Consider the following 20622-nt stretch of genomic DNA (forward strand, 5'->3'; position numbering starts at 1 on the left):
TCGAAGCTACTACATATCTGTTTTTCATTATGCTTTTATTACCTATGAGATGCACCAGACCAGAATATTTCCTTAATAGTTAAAATAAACGTTTGTACATCAGGAAAATGCTGACTCTTATTTTCTTACATACAGTCTTCCTTATGAAGTGACATTTATCAGAATCAACATGCAGGTCTCATTTGTCCTTGGCCACAGTATATCCTTGCCTTGCACAGCAAAATGATCTGTTTCCCTGCGTGTGTGTGTGCGTGTGTGTGTGTGTGTGTATGGGTTGTAGGTAGGTGATGCCACAGGTCTGAAACTACTCCAGGATGCCTCTGTAGCGCATTGTCAGCCCTGGGAAGCTGAGTTACGGTTGAACAGCCAACTTCTGCCCCAAGGTTGTCTGTTCAAACATAACAGCCATTATATAAAATCCATTATATATTCAGGCCCTGAATATATGATGGACTTTTTCTTAAGAGATTTCCTAAACTCCTGAAGCATTGCATATTTTTCAATCTTACCAAATCCTTCCTTTAAAGAACATAAAGCCAGGTTCACTGTTAGCATTCAGATTGATGACATCCTAAATGCTGTGGATGGCCTATACAAGCTTTACTGTCCTTGAAAATAAAGTTTACATTCAAAAATGCCTTTAAACAGATATAAAAAAACAACCTCTGTGCACAGAGAAGGATACATATGTTAATGGGAACACATTCATCTTTTTTATTGAGTAAAAGGCTGAATACAGCTGGTGTTACTGTTTCTCTCAGTATGTACATCCAAAACGGTGCAGCAGATCTTTTTCAGTGCGCCTTCATGCTCCTGTCTGTCTCTATAGCAACCCGCCTTAGCTACGCAGTCTCCTTTGCTCACCTGTGAGATGCCCCGCTGGGGCTTAATCAACCAGTCAGATGTGATAAGGCATATTAGTTCATCAGCAGTTTAGCCATGTGCCTACGGTGTAAAAAAATGAGTAGAATACTGTTTGAAACAGATATATTACTAAGATTCATCGTATAGGGACAAAATGTTTACACGTTTATTCTGCAATAAATACTGAGCATTATATATATATATATATATATATATATATATAAAAAATATATATATATATAAAATATATATATATATATAAAATTATATATATTATATATATATATATATATATATATATTATATAATATATATATATATATATATGTTTCTGATGACTATATATATATATATATATATATATAGAGTTAAGAAGAAGAGAGGAAACTGTTTTTGTACATTGTCTGTGTGGGCGCAGGAGAGTACAAAGCTGCTGAACTTAAAGGGGTTGTGCGTGGATTACGTATCATGTGTTCTTTTTGCTCATACACAAACCACTCTTTACTAGAATATATTTACAACTTTTTCTTTCTACATGTCTGTATCCAGGAGTTTAAAGCTTCCAGTATCAAAACACAGTTACGTTATATGTCGTATGTCATATTTCAATATATAATATATTTTGTGATATCCAGTTTATATATTCTATATAAAACACAGCTGAAGATGGCGATAGAGGATAGGTAGCGTTTATGACGTCAGGATCTGATTGGCTGAGATGGTTACATGGAGTCAAAGTCATGGTCGTTGGGCTCGATGACTTCAGGGGTCATGACCCTGCCCATGAAGAGGATGGACCCTGGAAGGAGAAGAGACAGACAGAAAGTCAGGTTGAAACACACACACACACACATATACACAGACATGCATTCCAACATTACACATTTATCAAAAGGTAGATATTACTAATGTAAAGCCAACAGACGCAGACATATACATAGTTATGTTTACTTGGCTACTTGATGCATGCATTTGAAGCTTCTGCATAAACATACACAACCACTGAAATACTTTGCATTTACACACACACACGCACACGCGCCACACACATACACACACAAACACACACACATACCTGTGCTTCTGTTTCTGATGACAAAGAAGAATGGGTGATCAGCCATGACCTGGGGGTACAGCACCAGAGTCCTGGTCAGGGCGATCATACCTGAGAGAGAGAAAGAGGGAGAGAGAGGGATCGTTATCATTGTTATAAGCTGACAGAGGGGGGCAGTATTTGTGAACTTGAAGTTGACTTGGCCTTATGAGAGTAGCGTAGAGTAGTGTTCATGATCAGGAAGATTATTGTGAGGAATGAAAGATTCAGTCTACCTGACCCAACGGCTCCCTCAGCCCCCTCCTCAGTCACCTCCAGGTAGGCCTTCTGCACTGCCTTCCCAATGTACAGGTCTTTACCATCTGGAAAATACACATGCAAAAACACTCAGATCATCCACTTGCCTTTGGAATATACTGCATATCAGTCAGTCTGAGAGTGAAATGACATTGTTAAGTCTAAATTGTATTTATAGCTTAAAGTACAGAGTATGCCGGTGTAAAGTATACCCACGTATTAGTAAAATCAACTTCCCAAACCAAACTGTGGGGCCACTTTTGAAAAGGGTGAATACTGAACAATAATTTCCCCATTGATTGAAAGCCTTTTAAAATACCCTCTCTTATCTACCTACGTGCCAGAATAGACCATGTCCTCTGATTACACGTTGAGCTGAGGATGTTTTAGCTAGTACAAGATGTGCTGAAGTCCAGTACAGCCTGCAGACTGTATTTGACAATATAAAACCACTGTAGCTCCACCTGATCAGTCAGAAAAAGCTCTGTTGTGTTGGACTGTGTTGTTAATGAACATGATGTTCTCCATAAGGCTAGAGCATCTGAAGCTACTCATATAGTTAATTTTTACATCGCTTACCTTTACCATAATTTTATTTTATATCTTGGTTTTTAAATTTTAGTTATATATGTGTAATCTTTCACTGAGATCAGTTTTTTAGCTTTAAAAGGAAATTAGCCTAACATATATATGTCTCTCTATGTCTCTGGCTCTATACATATACTGTATATCTGTCTCTCTCTCTCTGGATCTATTTTTACTTGATTATGTGACAGCTCTGACCTGCCCACCTGGTGCCAGTTACCTTGGTTACCTTAGAAAGTACCAGAGGCTACTTCAGTTCAGCCAAAAAGAAGAAATACTGATGATACTTCTCATGCTAAACCATTCGAGGAGTTTATTCCTCTTACCATTTGTGTCTATATTTATGTGCTTTATACAATAATGTATTGGTATGTGTGGTTTTCCATAGGCTGAGTGTTACCTGTCATGGCGGAGAGATCAGCATTATTGGTGAAGATGTTCTTTATTCCCAGCTCCTTCAGAGTGCTCCTAAGGTCAATCTTCTGCTCCACTTTGAACCTGAAAAGTGCAGTTTAAGAAGGTCAATAGTCACATGTTTATGTCGTGTAATTAGCTTTATGTTTATTTTGCATGCAAATGTAGGCTACAGTGGTTGGACATCTGCCTCTGTGTGTCGAAGTCACCACTATATAGGAAGATTAACAGTTACACCAACCTTATGTTTTAGGTAAGGTAAGGCAAAAACCAACTGTTTACCATAGCCAGAAATATCCATTTCAGGGTCCATCACTGTGTGTTGTTAATTAAAATTTTAACATTCCTACTATATAAGAGCTAGCCAAATGTAACTTACATAATGTCTTATTAATATATTTCCATTGTAGGTGCAAGTGATTTAACTGCCTAAACAGTCACTCTGTCTTAAATATTTGTGGTTGAGTTGGAGTAAGCTGGAGTTGATGAGTGTTTGTGTTCTTGTATTCAAGTATGAATGTCTCTGTATGTATGTTTTTGTGTATGCCATCTCTCACCTAGGCAGGTAGACTTCCACCTTCTGCCGTTTAACATTGTTAGCCCACTCCTCCAGCAGCGGCGCTTTGATGATGGGCTCCAGGGAAGCCAGCGGCACCTCCTGTCGAGGCAGAACGATCATCATGGACATGTCCTCTCCTTCATAGGGCATCTCCAATACCTGGTACACACCACCAGCTTCCTGGGAGCCATCACTGAACTCACCTATTAAGGGAGACATATATATAAGCATATTTGGTCATTGTGTGTGTGTGATATATATACACACACACACACATATATACATATATATATATACACACACACATACACACACATACACACATATACATACACATATACATACATACATACATACATACATAGACATGCACATACATATATGCATATACACATACACATGCATATATATACACATATATACACATATATATATAAAATGGCAGATGCAGACATGGGTAAGAGCTGGTATCTTGTTACAGATACACTACAGATACACTACAGACACTACAAAAGACTAAGAAGTGATATCTTCATAGCCTTGAGGCAGATTGTTAACAAACTCGTACCTTGTATCTAATTAATCAAAACCCTTGGATAAAAATTCTAATCAAAACAAGGCAATAAATATTTACTTGCATTAGGTGAGACAATATTTCTTAGTCAGTATAAGATAATCCTTTTATACTCAAAACAAGTCCAACTAGATTTTAAATCTAAATGTAAGATTATCCTACTTACTAAGGTTTACATACATACATACATACATACACATATACACATATACATACATACATACACACATATATAGCCTTGAGGCAGATCTTTAAATAACTCGTCCCTTGTATCTACTCAAACAAAACCCTTGGATAAAAATTCTAATCAAAACAAGGCAATAAATATTTACTTGCATTAGGTGACACAGTATTTCTTAGTCAGTATAAGATAAACCTTTTATACTCAAAACAAGTCCAACTACATTTTAATTCTAAATATAAGATTATCCTTCTTACTAAGGTTTTTGCAGCGCGAGATGAAGATTATAGAGCAATTAACACTGCCAGATTTTATCCCACTCTTTACAGAGGATTTTTCTATTGAAGCTGGTTAAAAAGGAAAATTATAGCAAAAAGGCTGATCATCCTTCATTAATTTAGCATTCTTTGTAGGGGGTTGCTGATGCAGAGTGAGGCATCATTGCTGCAGAGAATGGGGTGTGGTGTCCTAAATCATTTTACTTAACCAGTATGATTGTGTTTCAAAATGCAAATGCAAACGCAGCTTTCTCACCAAGGACCTGTCCCTGTTTTGCCGCTCTCAAGCACACACGTCCACAAATGCGCACACTATGGTCACCACACACCACCTCACACATTCCCAGATTTCCTTAATCTTCGGTGTGTGAGGATGAGTATGTGTGCACCCTGTGAACGTAATGTAGGTGTATGCAACTGTGTAATCTCACGACACACATACAGAATGCTGCCATAAAAATCCCTCAAATGCACCAACTTTAGTAGCAGTGCAGTAAGAACATGATGTAATCGCCTTTGGCAGTACATCAGACAAAAACTGACTAGATGCAAAAAGACAGACTAGAATCATTCATTCAGATCAGTATTATAGCCAACCTGCAGGACTCCGTACAAACTGTTTTGCACCTTACAATGCTGGCAAAACACCAAATACACCAATATCTGACACACACAGTACAGCCAACTTAGAACAGCTAGGTTATGATGTAGATAAAATATCCTTAAAATTATGTAAAGGTATAGAAAACCTAATGCACTGTTTTAGACAATAAACCCAGACATTAGTGCCTAAGTAGATGTAGCTACATAACAATAAACTCAAAACATCACATTTACCAGGACTGGACACAAAAAATGATGAAAAATGAATTTCAGCAAATAGAGCACATATACATTTATTGCCATAACAATTAATCAATTTGTTGATTGACAGATGATTCACAATTTTAATAATTAATTAATTAATTAAAGTCATTTATTAAGCTAAAATACAGAAATACATATGGTTCCAGCCTCTGAAATGTGGACATTTCCTACTCTTCCCTGTGTTATATCATTGTAAATCAAAAATCTTTGGGTTTGGGACTGTTAGTCGAACAAAGCAAGCAATTTAAACATGTCATCTTGGGCTCCGGGATTTTTGGTGATTATATAACAATTAATCAACTGATCCAAAAAATAATTGACAGGTTAATCAGTTGAGATAATAGCTATTACATGCAGCCCTACATTCAAAAAAGTATTATTTTATTGGTTCAGTAATTTGACCTCTTGAGAGGTTTTTTCCTTCCATTGAAACAAAAAAATGTTTACTGTGCTGTGCATGCTGTTTGTGAAACGACTTTACTACCCTAAAATTACTCCAAAAGTTTGATAGTCAGTATAAGAGCTGACAAAAATGACATCTTATAATACAATTAGAAACACACATTGATAAAACATCGCCCAGAATCCGGAAATTAAGGAAAAGGAAAGGTATGTGAAGGGGAGAAAAAAATTAATGAAATACAAAATCAGCGGAAAGAGAAGTGCTGTTTGTCCTACCAGCTGTAAGAGTAGATGTAGCAAAAGCTAATACAGTACTACATGATTTAACATAGACTGTCATGGTACCACTAATATTGTATGTCATTAACAAAATAGTCTTCAAAACACACTGCTAAATCAAACAGACATACAAAAAGAGATTGTGCTTGTGAAGAGAATTTAAGCAGCAGAGGCAAAAGAGGAGCCTTTCCTGGGAATAACGCTCCAAATATGAATATTTTAGATCTAAGATTAACATTTTAAATAACCCCAGGAAATATGAGCTGAAATTCAAGGGCTCCAGAAAAGGGGGCAACATGTACAATTCTTACACACGCACACACGCACGCACGCACACACACAGACAACACAGCTCATCCTTACCGTAGTAGAAGTCTCCCTGTTGGTACATCATGAGCGTCTGGACTTCAGAGCCGTCGTCTTTGCTGAAGGAGAAGGTTCTGGTGTTCTCTGGCCTGAACTGGTTTTTCCAGGAGCCTCTGAAGTAGATGGCGTTCACCAGGGTCAGGCGGGTCACACTGCTGAAGTCCTTGGCTGATAGCAGTTCACGGATCTTACCTGGAAGAAGAGATTTGTGTGGTGTTTTAGGATCAACCTTAGTTTTCATTAGCCTATGAACGACACCTGCTGTGATGCAGCTTTTGAAGTTGTACACGAGGATAAGGATAGAGATTTGTGCAACTGAGTGTTTGAAATGTATCCAGCAAGTTTTGTTTTTGTACAAGATGATGACGATGTTGCATGCCACTTTGCACTATGCAGGGATGGTAGTAGTTTTGCATTCATAATATCGCCCTCCTTTACTTTGCTGCCTTCATCTGTATCTTTCCCTTTTTTCAAACACCCTCTCTAACTTACTCTCAGTATGATTTTCCACCCAGCTGTTGATCTGCTCGGCCACAGCTGCTGATTCGCTGAAGTCTACAGTCTCCACTTCGGCCCGGAAATACTTCTTCATCAGGTGCAGGAACTCAGGGTTGAAGGTGACGCCTTCCTGCAGGAAGAGGCTGTTGGCAAACCGGACCACGTAATGGGCGTCATCGTCTGACAAAGCCGCCGTCAGGTTCTGGAGCAAGGAGAACTCCACACCTGGAGAACAGAGGGAGACACAGACATTCACCCTGGTTGTGGATGCATAATCAGTACAGTGCAGTGCTGTGAAAAAAATTTGTACATCACCTTTGCATTGGTACAATGTGGCTTTAAAATGTAATTACTGTAAGAACCATACATTTTCTTCTTGTTATAGCAATAGAAAATATAATTTTATTAATTCAAAATACAAATAAATGAGAAACACGCCACATAAGTGAGTAAATATGCCCCTTTTTGTATTGGAGCGTAACTACATCATTCACAAATATTTGATCCACCTACATCTTGCTGCTCCGATCTCATGGTCAAATTGCACAAATTGGAATCAAAGGGGTATTTAACATGCATTTATCTTTTTTTTCAAGTGTCCTATACTATTCACATTTTACAAAAGCATCTATCTCATGTCATCCAGATTTTTGAATTTAATGTATTTACCTTGTAAAATTCCAGAAGGCATCACAAAAAAACAATACCTTAATAATAACTATATCTCTTAAAATGGAAATGATACTTGGCTTTTCACTGCTTGGGCATATACGCTACCAAATTTAAAACAGGGATTAGGCATGTTTGTGTGTAAGTTCTATGAGGTTTGTTGTTAAGATCAGCTCATATAATGATATTACATTACTCTTGCAATTTATTGTTGCACTTACTAATAGATGGGTTACTCACAAGGGGATCATTAAAAACCGAAACTTTAGACTTTTTGTCGCTACAATGGATCAAGCTCCAAAAATGCTGTATCCAACATTTCCCATAAAGCAATAGGAAAGCATCTATCATTACACAGACACCCCATCGTAAGTGTCAGCGTAATTCAAACTCCATACTTCTAGTTTGAAATGCAGGCTTTCCGCAGCAAATTTCATGTCCGAGCCAAGACATCCCTGACGACAAGTTCAAGGTTGTTTTTTCAAAATTTAGAAAGCTCACTCCAGAACTACAAAAGACATATACATGTGTTTTCACAGGCTGAGTAGTGCTCTCCGTGGTGACTAAACTGAAATTCACATGTAAAATGGGTGGATTGCCCCTTTAATTAAATGTGTATTAATTTTATAAAAAATGCACTTTCAATCTGGATCCAGCTTTTCTTCCTCCACCCATCACTGACCATGATGCTAGTGTTTATGAATATGTGTCTCACCTGGCAGCAGGTGGCTGAATCCTACAGCCTGTCGTATCTCCTCCAGCGAAGCTCCTCTGGCCCCCAGCTCCACCATGCCCAGGGCCACAGCCACACTAAGCGGGGAAAAAATGATGTTGTCCTGACCCCCAGCCGCCTGAAGCTGGTGGTACAGTCTGACCGAGAACTCTGATGTAGTGTCCTCCGGAATGTCCGCCGCCCGGCAACCGTAGCCCGGCAACAGGATGGAGAGGAGGAGGAGGAGTGGAGACAAAATGTCCAGGATCAACATTGCAGCACAGACCACAGAAAGCTGAGCAAAAAGAGGGGTGGATGGAGAAAAAAAGAAGAGAAAGATAGTGAGATAGACAGGGGAGAAGAGGGGATAGAAAAAAAGGGGAGAAAAGAGGTTGGGAAGTGAATGAAGCAAAGAGGGAGGAAAAATATGTTTGGAGGAAAGGCAGAAAGATGGATGGATGGGGAGAAAGGGTTAAGGAACAGGAAATGAGTGATTGGAGAGACGAAAAGGGGGTGGAGAGGCAGAAAGGTGTGGAAGGAAGGAAGGAAGAAGTGATGAGGATGGAGGGAGGACAAGATGAAGGAGAAGAATTGGATGGAGCCAAAAGTAGAAAGAGGAGGGAGGGAGAGAGGAAGCGAGAGAGATAAAGGTAGAGAAGTTTATTGTATAAGGGGAAAAAAAGATGAAGGACAAGAGGATTTTGGAAAGGAGAGAGAAAAAGATTAAAGTAGATAGAGCAGGGATGCGGGATGACAAAAAGACAGCAGAGGGCCAGAGAGAGACCGAAAAGATCTGTCAGTCAATCATTCTGCAAAAAAAGGAATCCACTGATACAAAGAAATAGCTAGTAACAATTTCTACTTTTTAGTAGAAGTTAACCTATAAATGCAAGGACTCTATTTTTCATAAAGACGCTGTCAAATACTAGAAAACTGCTGAAATAGTGCTCTAAAACAAAAGAGTGGGGAGATTTAATAGAAAAAAAGCTACAGATTCAAATGAATTTCGATGTATTGGCACAAGGAAATAGAAGGTGAAAACTCACACATGAATATACAAAACCTAAGGGGTTTGCAGAAATAACAAACAGAATGACAGACATGAATGAATGTGCAGTAACTACAACTGTGCTGCTGACTACAGTCAGTATTGCTGTTCAGAGCGCATCTGCTAAATGAGCTCATACATATTTCATGGCCATTCTTATCTTGAGTTAAATGAGCTTCTTTCCTTCAATAGCTGCTTGCACTGTGTGTGTGTGTGTGTGTGTGTGTGTGTGTGTGGTTGAGCCTTTGTATATGAATGGACGAGTTTCTGTCTGTCGGTACAGAATAACTGATTACAAAGAGGCCTTTACCTCCCCCTATCCTCCATCCTTCCCCTCATCTTTCCATGCCTTCACACTGCGCGCCCTCTTTTCCATCTCCCTCTCGTCCATATGTTACCTATGTTCACCAAACTCTCCACTTTCCTTTAACCCCCTTCTTTATACCTTTTAAAAAGGACTAGGAATTTACACACACCCTGCACCATCGCTCTGGTACTGTTGTTGCCAGGCAACATTGTTTTCTGCTGCCCAAACAGAACCAGAGAGTCAATGATATATAGAATAAAGATAGAGCAAGATGTTCGGAGATAGATTGATATAGAGTGAGATAATACACAGACATTTGTTTTGTTGTGTCTCTCTGCTGTGCTGTTGTCCTCATACAGGTTGTATAATGGATTCAATTAGCAGTCCCACGCAGGGCTGGAATCTGCTGGCTGCTACTGTATGTGTGAGACGGCAGGTGACTGTGGAGTCAACAATGTCAACAATGGGCAGCAGCCAGAAAATTAGTGCCCCATCCTGTTGTTTACTGCCCTTTCCACTGCTTTGCTGTGGCAGGTGACAGCAACAAACAATTTACATTCCCAAAATAAACCAGCTCAACTCTGGGGAATGCATGATTTAAAAATCTGTTCTATTTTTCTTATTTTCAACAAATCCCACGAAAAGACTGTGACCAACAATGAACTGATCCTACTAATAACAAGTGTTGTCTGTGTATCCAAAGACGGATATGGCTTATCCCTCTATGCTACAGACCTCCATTGTCGTCCAAAAACTATTAAAAACACATAAATGAACCACATTGTTGTGATGGCAACATTATGTTCCTTCATCACTATGAACATGGCCACTATTTTGACTTAATCTCCCATACCCTGTTCAACTGTTGTTAATACTCACCACACCACCAAAGCTGCAGCTGCAAAAAGCCTTCAGCAAAGACACCGTTTAGTCTTGTTTGAGTAATATTTGCTTAAAAGTACAGTGCACAGCTGTTTTAGGAAATTGTTTAGCCTGAAAATATTGAAAAGTTTATATGATATGTATATATATGATATATATGATATGATATTTGATGAACAATATGATACGTCTATATAAGTTTATATGAATGACCTGAAGATTTACGTATTCAGTAGGAAACGAATGGGCTTGGTGCTGAGTTCGAAACAGGGTAGGGAGGTCAGACAGCATTGAGAGACGGACACGGTGTAGGTTTTAGTCTTGAAGGAATTGCAAAAAATATAGATTATCGCCTGCCTTATCCTTAAAGCGATACTTCATGACTGAATTGGCAGAGTGCATTTTACAATGAACTGCAGTTACTTTACAAGCTTTTAAATATGATTCCTCATTCTCTTGCAAACCACACATAACCACACGTCACTTCCACTTTATGCCCCTCTGACACTGACAGTCGAGATCTCATCATGTTTGTTCTCCATCCTTAAGTATTCTGACAAATTGCTTTTGACAAGCTTAGCATTAACCCGACTGCCTGCTGGATTTGCATCTGCTTGAGTCACCGAATGGACATTGCTTTGAGGTTACAAGTTTTCCTCACATTGAATGGAGTCGCACGGCACTTGAACATTGTTGCAAGTACCTGACATATTACCTCGTGATCGGATCTCCGATTTGTTGAGTTTTGCATTGTCTTGGTACAATCTGACCACATAGTCAATGAGATATAATGATAATAATAATAATAACAATAATAATAATAATAATAATAATAATAATAATAATAATAATAATAATAATAATAATAGGAAGAAATATTGTAATATATTTAATCTGATCAAAGCTTAAGTAAGATTTCAGTCATTCAGTAGCATCAAGTTGGCAGGCACAGAAGACCAAGACCAAATTGAACAATACCTTGTTGCCTTAATGATGAACAACTTTAAATAGATTTAAACAGAAAAATCAAATGACACCCGAGGGCACAAACCTGATGTATTGCTATTAATACACCATTAGTCACGTGTTCACCTGCTCTCACATGTCGTGCTGTGAGTCAGATATTCCAGAGAGAGTGTGAGAGAGGTCCAGAGGGAGTACGAAAGGCTGAGGGAAAGGAGGGGGCAGCTGGCAGAGATGTAAATGGGGGTAATGTTCCTGACCTTCTGAGCTGTGGGAGCTGAACTTTTCTGAGAAAGACGGCCCCGTTTTCTGTACGGAAACACCCAGCCATGCAGTTAAGCCTGGGAAAGTAGTGTGGCGCATCACTGTGTGTGTACCTGCGTGTGTCTGTGTGCAAGTGTGCGTGTGTGAGTGGATAATAACACAATGGGTGGCTGGCTTTTACTTGTAACGGTGACACCATTCTGACCTTTTGAGTTTTTGCACGCTGTCTGCAAACAAATCCCACACTTTGCCAGTTTGGCCATTGATGACTATGAGCTCCACTTTGGCCCCGAACTATTCAGGAGGATTTCCCAGCATGTGACCCAGGTAAGCAGGGAAACCCAACACCGGGCTATAAAATGTTCTCTCGTGACTAAAAGAGCCGAAATTATCAGAAAATCTCTCATTGTTTACGTTGCAAGAGTTTAATCCTGACAACTTGATTAATTCCATGCAATTAAACTCACTGGCCTTTAAAAGCAGCCTTTAATCTCTCTGTGTAATCCTAATTCTCAGACAGAACAGATCAGCAGCTGACATTTTCAACAATTAAAATGTGACGTCACCCAAATCCACCGCACGTTTGTTAATCCTCACTGCCATTTAAACCCAACATCTTGAGACGGCATGCTTCGGAGGCCATGGGAATTTATTAAGCATGAGCGTCCTCATTCATGGTTCAAATCCACAGGTACACACACACACACACACACACACACATGCACACTTTGAAGTACACTTTTCCACATACACTTCCAAACCAATGTTACCAAGGCAACTGCAAGTGATGGACATTTTTCATTTTGCCTAGCTGACAGAAAGAATTTTTACCCTTAAAAGATATCTTCCTCCTTCCATATAGGCAGATAAACTCTCTTTCCTTCTTTCACACACCACTCAGCATTTTCTGTGTCACATAACCCCTCTCTTTGAAAGAACTCTTCACAACAGCTCCAGTTCTGTCACTTAATGCACTCTCAGACATTGTCTTCTACAAAAACACACACACACACACACACACACACACACACACACACACACACACACACACACACACACACACACACACACACACACACACACACACACACACACACACACTCCCGAGACACACACGGAGTATACTGACTGCACTCAGAAATTTTGCAAAAACAAAGCAAGCTCTTGCTCTTCTTCTTTCCTCTGGAAGTGATCACTATGGAGCTGCAGCAAAGTCCCCCACCAGTATCTCCTTCTCCAGCTCAAATCATAGCACACTGATTCATTTAGACCTTAAGTACACTTCCAAACTGCTGAAGCTCATAGGTGCTTTGATGAATTCTGTCAAAGTGCTAACATCCCATTTCATCAAGGCCTGTCCCTGTGGGAATAAATTGCAGAAAATGATGTCTATCACTATCTCTATGACCATAAAACCTTGTATTTCTGCGATGAACGCTCCATTAAAAATGGGTGGGTTATCTGGCGTGGTTTCACCACGGCTATGTCTAACTTATAAAGGGCTTTGCAGTACAGAGATAATGGAGTCTGATTATCATTCATGAGTTTCAAGTTTTCCTTGGAGGCGCCATAGCGGCTGCTTTCTACATACTGCTCTGATCTTGAACTGAGTAAAATGCAAGAAAAGACATGCACACTCACATTAAAAATAATCAAACCTACATGAACCTTCCATCATTGGTCTCAAACCACTCATGTCTCTGTGAGTGTCTCACTTTCCCTGTTTGATCAGACACCTGTCTCTCACTTATTGCTCACCCGCCGACGTGGAGACTCTCATGGCAGAGCAGAAAATTTACACAGCGAGGCTGTAATGAAGCCCACCAGGCGGTAGGGCCTTTAACTCCATTGCAGTCTAGGAGAAAGGAAGCACTAAACTCCTTGGGCCTGAGGGGACTTCCATTACTGAACAATAAAGTGGATCCAATTCATCAGTCAAGTTGTCTGGTCTGCTCAGGCCCCTGATTTGCAACTACTGTCCCAGGCAGCAGTAGCTAAATGGCTAAGTGGCTAGTAATGTATCCTATCTCGAAGCCCATTTGGGTAAAAAATAAAGCAAATTTTAGTTGTAGTTTAACTGTATTACAATTGTAACAACAACAACAACAACAACAGTCATCTTCACTGCTAAGGTGCACACTGATGTGATTAACTTGTCTGGATAAGGCTATTGTGTAGCTGTAAACTGCGATGGATGAGAAAATCCATTACAGCAAAAATGTTTGTGATGTTAAAATCGCAAAATGCAGAAGATGGGAGAAAATTTAGAGTTACATTTATGAGAGTCATTTATAAGTAAATGTAAATTCGTAATTATTCTGATTTAAAAATCTACCACTGTGCCCTTTAAACATAATTCTGTAGGGGCTACTGAGTGAAATGCATGAGCATTTTAATCATTTTGACAAAAGGTTTAACATCTTCAAAGGCAGTGCACAACCGCTCCCCCAAAGCAAAGATAACTGCTACCATATTCACACAGGTTTTTCTTTTTTAAATATTAAAAAAAAAAAAAAAACGGTTGAGAGAGAATACAATTTTATCATCTGTCTTTAAGCAGTTCCTGAATAACTAATACATGTCTTCAGTGAGTGACTTTTTAATTAAATCTTAGAATAATGTTGTAACACCAGTTTCATCACCAAATAAGCTCCAAGATCAAAACGACAGTAAACTAGGCCATCGATGTAGCCGCAGACCCAAGGTGACTGTCATTTTTCAGAGTTGCTGTGAATGGTGAAGTTTAATTTTGTTGCTGGTGTTAAATTAACGAGACTCTCTTATCAACAGATAATTTGACTGGTCATAGAGGGAAAGCTACAGGTGTTGCTAATAACACTAACGATGCACCCATTCTATTCAAGTGTCCCAGTAGGTCATGACAGTGCGACAGTGAGCCAACATGGACAATGCCAGGACCCCGAAACTGAGGCAGCTGCATGGAATTCAGCCACCATTGATTTATCATTTATACGTATGTGGTTTTCCTACTGGGAAATGTCAAAATATCTTCTGTGAAAAAGGACGTTAGCTTGGACCGGTTGTCAGCGCTGCAATTTTGACATTGGTGGAGGTGGTGCTAAAGGAATGAAAAGGTGAGGTAAAATAAAGGCAATCGGCTCTCTGTGGTTATCCCCATACCAGCTACTGCTGCAAATACTTCACATTACAAAACCTTATGACAGCTAACATAGACATTATTTCAGAATGGTCAGGTTTTAGTTAAGATCTGGCAGGTTCTGGCCAGATCAGATTCCACTGGCCAGTAAAATCCAAGCGGATTCGCTGAGTATCATCTTCTGTAGTAGAAGCTGTCTCTCCAATAAGTTCAGGATTTGCTCATTTACGGCATTTAATTTGTAAAGCGGCCAATTCAATGACTTAAATGTCCTCATGCATAGGAAATTATAATCAAGTGTGAAATGTGTTAGAGATATATATATATATATATATATATTATTTTTCTGTAATTGAGGAGGCAACATTAGATATGTGCTGTAATACACAAGGCCGCTGGTGGAGAGAGAAACCCTGATTGATTCAGGAGACCCAGAGCTGGATAACTACAATTCCACAGTACATTTTTAACAGTATCACAAAGTGTGGGGACTGTTTGATTTGTAAAGTAACCCCTTATCTTTCTGGATTTCAGGCGCACCCACAACAATGGCCCGATACTTGGGGTTTCTGGTGCTTGCTGTGGGTGTAGAAATAGTTCATTAGCATTGTTAAACTCACAGAAACCATCCATTAAACAAAACAAAGCACTGATACTGGGCGCTGTGCTGAGCAGCTGCCAGCTGAGTGCACCTATTTACCATGCTTAAGATAGAGGTCTGTGACCGCTAGCGGATCACTAACAGATGCGATTTTGCTTTTTCTGTGATTAACGCACACAGTATATGCCATGCTAAGACCTATTTTTTGACATTTGCAATTTAAGACGTGTATACACACAGTGAGCCCTGCCATTCCTTTATTACTTTGTAATCTTCCATGCCTGTTCACGCCACAATACACACTTATATCTCTTCGTCCAATATGACTACTGGATATACTATGTTTAAATTTCACCCCTGCAGTTTATATCCATTCCAGTGGCAGACAAAATTACCTATCTACAGCCCATCCTCAGCTCACTACCTTAGCTCATTCAACCCCTCGTTAGAGAATGACATGATGTGCTATGGAACCTGCCTGAAGTCCCAGGATGCTCACTGTACACTCCACAGAGGGCAAACAAAGGTTAACAACCCTTTATTAATCCCTGCTAACAGAGACACCCAGAGGGAGAGTCAGAGAGAGAGAGAGAGAGGTAAAAAGAAAGACAAATAGACAGACAGAGGGCAGAAAAACAAGGTGAGCAGAGCAAAAACAGGGAAGATATAGTTGAATATTTGCAAAAGAGAGCAGGACACAAATAAAGACAAGTAGGCAAAAAGACAGGAAGAGCGCTGAAGAGCTGAATAGAGGCAGCTCCATGCAGATGCCAACTTTGACTCTGAGCCAATGATATTTGATGACCCCCTGTATACCATAGCAAGATGGTTGACTGCTCCCCACACTCTGCCAAGACAGACTCAACAGTGTCTCTTTTCTTTCTCTATATCGGAAAAAAGTCACTCACACATACAGACACACATACACTAACAGCTACAGCGCTGTGGGAGTGCAGTTTAGGAGGTTTGAGCTGTAATTGGATCGGCCTCTTTTTGGGGTCAGTGGTAAAAGTGAAAAGGCTGGAGGCTCTTTCAAATAGACTAAAGACCGGGGAGACACCGGAGCACAGGAAAGGTCACTATCAACCAGTCCTGTGGGGGAAACGTGTGCGCAGGTGTGGGTGTACGTGTGTTTGGAGGGGTAACAGAGGCAAGTGAGTGATAGCCGGGTGAAGAGGCAGAGAGGGAGAGAGCAGAAAGTTGACAGGGTGATAATAAGGGTGTTTAGATTTCTCCCAAACTAAGCTGTGATTATTTTGCTTGCTTAGGATGTAGAGTGTTAGCTATAATGCACACGTCTTAAAAATGGAGAAGAGATTGAGAGAGACAATGATGGTGACAAGGGAGACAATTAGGAGAATAATTCAACTTGATTTGGTATTTGAGCCGTTTGGCTGCGGGCGTTGAGTTTGAGCAAGGGGAAAATATGGGCATCACCAAATCGATCACTTCAACCATCTCTCTCTCTCATTGTCCCTGCTTTACACTCAGCCCAGCCCCCAATGCCACCAATCAATTGACGGATCGATTCCAGGGTACGTGTGTGTGTGTGTGTGTGTGTACGAGTGTGTTTGTGAACCAGAGAGTTGATGTGAGCTGCATAGACTGTAAAAGGATGAAATGTTGCAGTGAAATTGCAGTACATTTCCCTTAAATTTCTACATTACCGAGCTGAGTTTTGTAGAGAATATTAAATATCTACCACTTGAAAAAAATATGTACTGTTTCAAAATTATTATTCTCAAATGTTAAAATGTAACTCAGAGGTTTCTTTTCTCATTTTATGTATATATCCAGTGTTTTACATTGTTGTATTTAATTTTGGATATCAACCATTCACAGTTTTGCTACCTAATTCAAATAGACAATTCATTTCCATTCTTTTGATTTCCTCTCCTACTCTCTGCAGCTCCTGACCCCTTTTTCTGTGCTCTCTCATCCTCCTATCTGGCCAGGTATAAACTAATCCCCCGTGTCTTTGCTGCAGCAGAATGTACACAGAACGAACCTGCAGCCTGTGTGTGTATGTGCAAGTGGTGTGGCTCAGTGTGTGAGTTTATTTAGAAATTGAAGGGAAAAGAGGAAAAAATGTGGAAGAAAAACTGCTGAAATTTTATTTGCCCACCTTACTTTATGTTTGTTAATTCTATATTGTATATTCATTAGTCCTTTTTAAAAAAAATGTGTATCAATTCCATTTCTGGAAGACAAATACGCAGCTTTTCCACGCTGCTCACAGCCAGCCTTTTGTTCTACTGCATCTTCAGTAAATTCAGTAACAATGGGCAAAAATGTATTTCAGGACATAGACAGATTAAACTTGATTTTCTTTCTCCCAGTTCATACTGCAGGTCATAACAGACTTGCTTCTAGCTGGAGGAAATGTACAGTAGCTAGTCTAGAGTAGACAACTGCAGATTCCCCCTGATTCTCACAGCAGCATATGTAATTGACAGAAACAAATCAACACTCCTGCACATATAAACATAGGTTTGCGAGGTTACAAACGTGCGCCCACAGCACACACGTAGAGAGTGCACAGAGTGCTCAAACCCAGTCAGTTGCTTCTCTCTTCCCCACCCGTTTTGTTTCGCTTGGCTGATTTGAAAGACATTTAATTATTGAAACGCAATTAATGCAGCGCTGGGAATTGGCAGAACACACACACACACACACACACACCATAGAAAGGCATGGGGAGGAAACAGCAGGCTATACATCAGCATATGATTCAGAGGCATATGGCATTAATACATTTAGATTATGACTGAAATAGATACTGTTTTTCTGAATATGGAGCCGCTACAACCATGCGTCTAAATGAGGATTTAGAAGGTCATTATCTTAATTGCAGAGATAAATAGATCATATGTGGATTGAGAGAATGAAACACTGAATTGTTTATTGTTGACCATGTTTTGGTATTAGCCATATCACATTAAAAAGCTAATTGACGACGGACAACCTTGGAACAAAGCCATCGTATTCTTATAGGGATTCATAGAGTGTGTTTAGTGCAAAATGATCTAAACATAAAAGACATTAGTGGTAAAACTGTGATGGTAACCTGCTAAAAGTAGTGTATAGTATATTTTTATGTATTTGCCATTTTTTCTAGTATTCATATTTTTCTGGAATGTTTAACCTGTTTTTCTATACACTATATAATTCCTATGATTTAACCTGAGATGCAATGTCATTTTTACATATAAATACATTTAAATGTACATATAATATACATTTTAACATATAAAGACATCATAATATTATAGCTTTGAATTACAAGAGATCTCAGATAGGCTACCTGAACCAGCTGCGGGCTCTGTTTCTTCATTAATTTTCAACAAAACCACCATGAACACACACACACACACACACACACACACACACACACACACACACACACACACACACACACACACACACACACACACACACACACACAGATCTACATGAAGGAATAACAAGTGGAGTGAGTGTGTGTGTTTGTGTGGGGTGGGGATAGGGTAGGACCAGGCTACTACAATCTGCCTCGTTAATTCACACACATGCACTCACTGCGCCTTTGCCTGTATTTCAAGGACAAGAACCACACCGCAACGCCTTGGCTGGTTTCAGTTAAAAAACAAAACAACTACAACAACAACTACAACAACAAGCAATACAATTGTAGACCAACGACAAAAATTAACCAGACCTGGGTAGTGGACACGCGGGTAGAGGTTTTAATCAATAAGCTTAAGAAATATTGGCTATTTGGCTCCAGTGTGCGTCTCCAGCCGCCCCCTTATTAAAAGCCCACACATGTTGATTATAGCATCAAAATCCATTGATACTACTCCTCACAATGACCTATTACACCTACACATTCTTACACCTTCATAAAAAAATATTCTATGAAAAACTCAGAAATTGAACATTTATATTGGAGATCTTGCAAAAGCTGATCAGCTGAGGTTTCTCTCCCTGACAGGTTGTTCACATAGATCATTACAGGGATTTGTGAGTGAACCAGCTGTCGGCTATTGCATAAAACGGCTCTTACCGATAAACGGCGCACGGTGGGGAGGGATAGATGGATGGATGTGTGCCGTCTCCTTCTCTGCTGCTCTCCTCCGGCGCCACAGCTCACAGCCTGTTCACTTACCGCAGACCCCGCCCCCTCCACACCGATTGGTCCAATGACCGTCGGCCAAAGGGTACCGATGTGACACGAAATAAACCCCTCCTACCAGTTTCCGTCTTTGCTTGGGCGAGCATTGAATTTACTTTAGCTTTATCATATAGGCTAAATGATTTCGACCCGCAGTCCCTCGGCCTAATGCTTTGTCAGTCACTGAAAGCGTGTAACAAATACATCGAGTCGTACGGCCCAGTATTTTAATTCAACTTATTTTAATTCACCCATCTCACTTTGTTGGCCCTCTAGCTTTATAACAGCACTGAAATTAGCCTGCTACAACGGTTAGCATTGTTTCATTTGGCTAATGAGTAGCTCGGTAGTAACATACATGAAGCAAGTATGAATATCCCTGAAGCCCTTTGTAATTTATTTTTTCAGATACTACAGCTGTTTATGTGTAACGCTAACTGACAATTGTTGCCATTGGTAGAGAACTATCTTGACATACAATGCAACCGTTGATTTCGTGCTGTGCTGATAACTAGCTTAGCCTATTGGCTGCCGTTATATTAACTCTGAATATAGTTTCTTTATAAAATTCCAGATATGTTCATATTGTGAGCTTTCTAAAAGTGAAACGCAGCTAAAATGCTCGTACTAGGCTCCACCAACGAAGGTGTCGCAAGGGTTAAAAAAAAAACATTACCTGCACCTGTT

At 39.7% G+C, this 20622-nt stretch overlaps 1 protein-coding gene across 2 annotated transcripts; it reads right to left on the reverse strand.

Annotated features, from left to right (window-relative positions):
- Positions 1 to 1237: 1237 nt before the first annotated feature.
- serpini1 (serpin peptidase inhibitor, clade I (neuroserpin), member 1) lies at positions 1238 to 20580 on the reverse strand. 2 transcript variants are annotated; one of them, XM_040130765.1, is made up of 9 exons: positions 19828 to 20580; positions 8603 to 8894; positions 7213 to 7443; positions 6718 to 6912; positions 3772 to 3976; positions 3201 to 3298; positions 2194 to 2280; positions 1940 to 2029; positions 1238 to 1663 (listed from the first exon to the last, which is right to left on the reverse strand). In XM_040130765.1, the coding sequence occupies exons 2-9, from the start codon at positions 8871 to 8873 to the stop codon at positions 1587 to 1589; spliced, it is 1254 nt and encodes a 417-aa protein (XP_039986699.1). In that variant the 5' UTR covers positions 8874 to 8894; positions 19828 to 20580; the 3' UTR covers positions 1238 to 1586. The 2 variants fall into 2 exon arrangements, with proteins under 2 accessions (XP_039986699.1, XP_039986700.1); XM_040130766.1 differs by having other exon boundaries at positions 8603 to 8697; positions 19828 to 19924.
- Between the last annotated feature and the right edge of the window lie 42 nt (positions 20581 to 20622).

Source organism: Xiphias gladius, chromosome 7 (genome assembly GCF_016859285.1).
Source record: "Xiphias gladius isolate SHS-SW01 ecotype Sanya breed wild chromosome 7, ASM1685928v1, whole genome shotgun sequence".
Lineage (NCBI taxonomy): Eukaryota > Metazoa > Chordata > Actinopteri > Istiophoriformes > Xiphiidae > Xiphias > Xiphias gladius.

What these genes read in the sequence shown, in the direction of transcription:
- serpini1 (XM_040130765.1), bottom strand. Translation starts at nt 8,873, where the DNA reads ATGTTGATCCTGGACATTTTGTCTCCACTCCTCCTCCTCCTCTCCATC. An exon ending in ATTCAGCCACCTGCTGCCAG is followed by an intron (nt 7,444 to 8,602) that starts GTGAGACACATA and finishes TCTGTTCTCCAG; the next exon opens with GTGTGGAGTTCTCCTTGCTC. An exon ending in CATCAGAAACAGAAGCACAG is followed by an intron (nt 1,664 to 1,939) that starts GTATGTGTGTGT and finishes TTCTCCTTCCAG; the next exon opens with GGTCCATCCTCTTCATGGGC.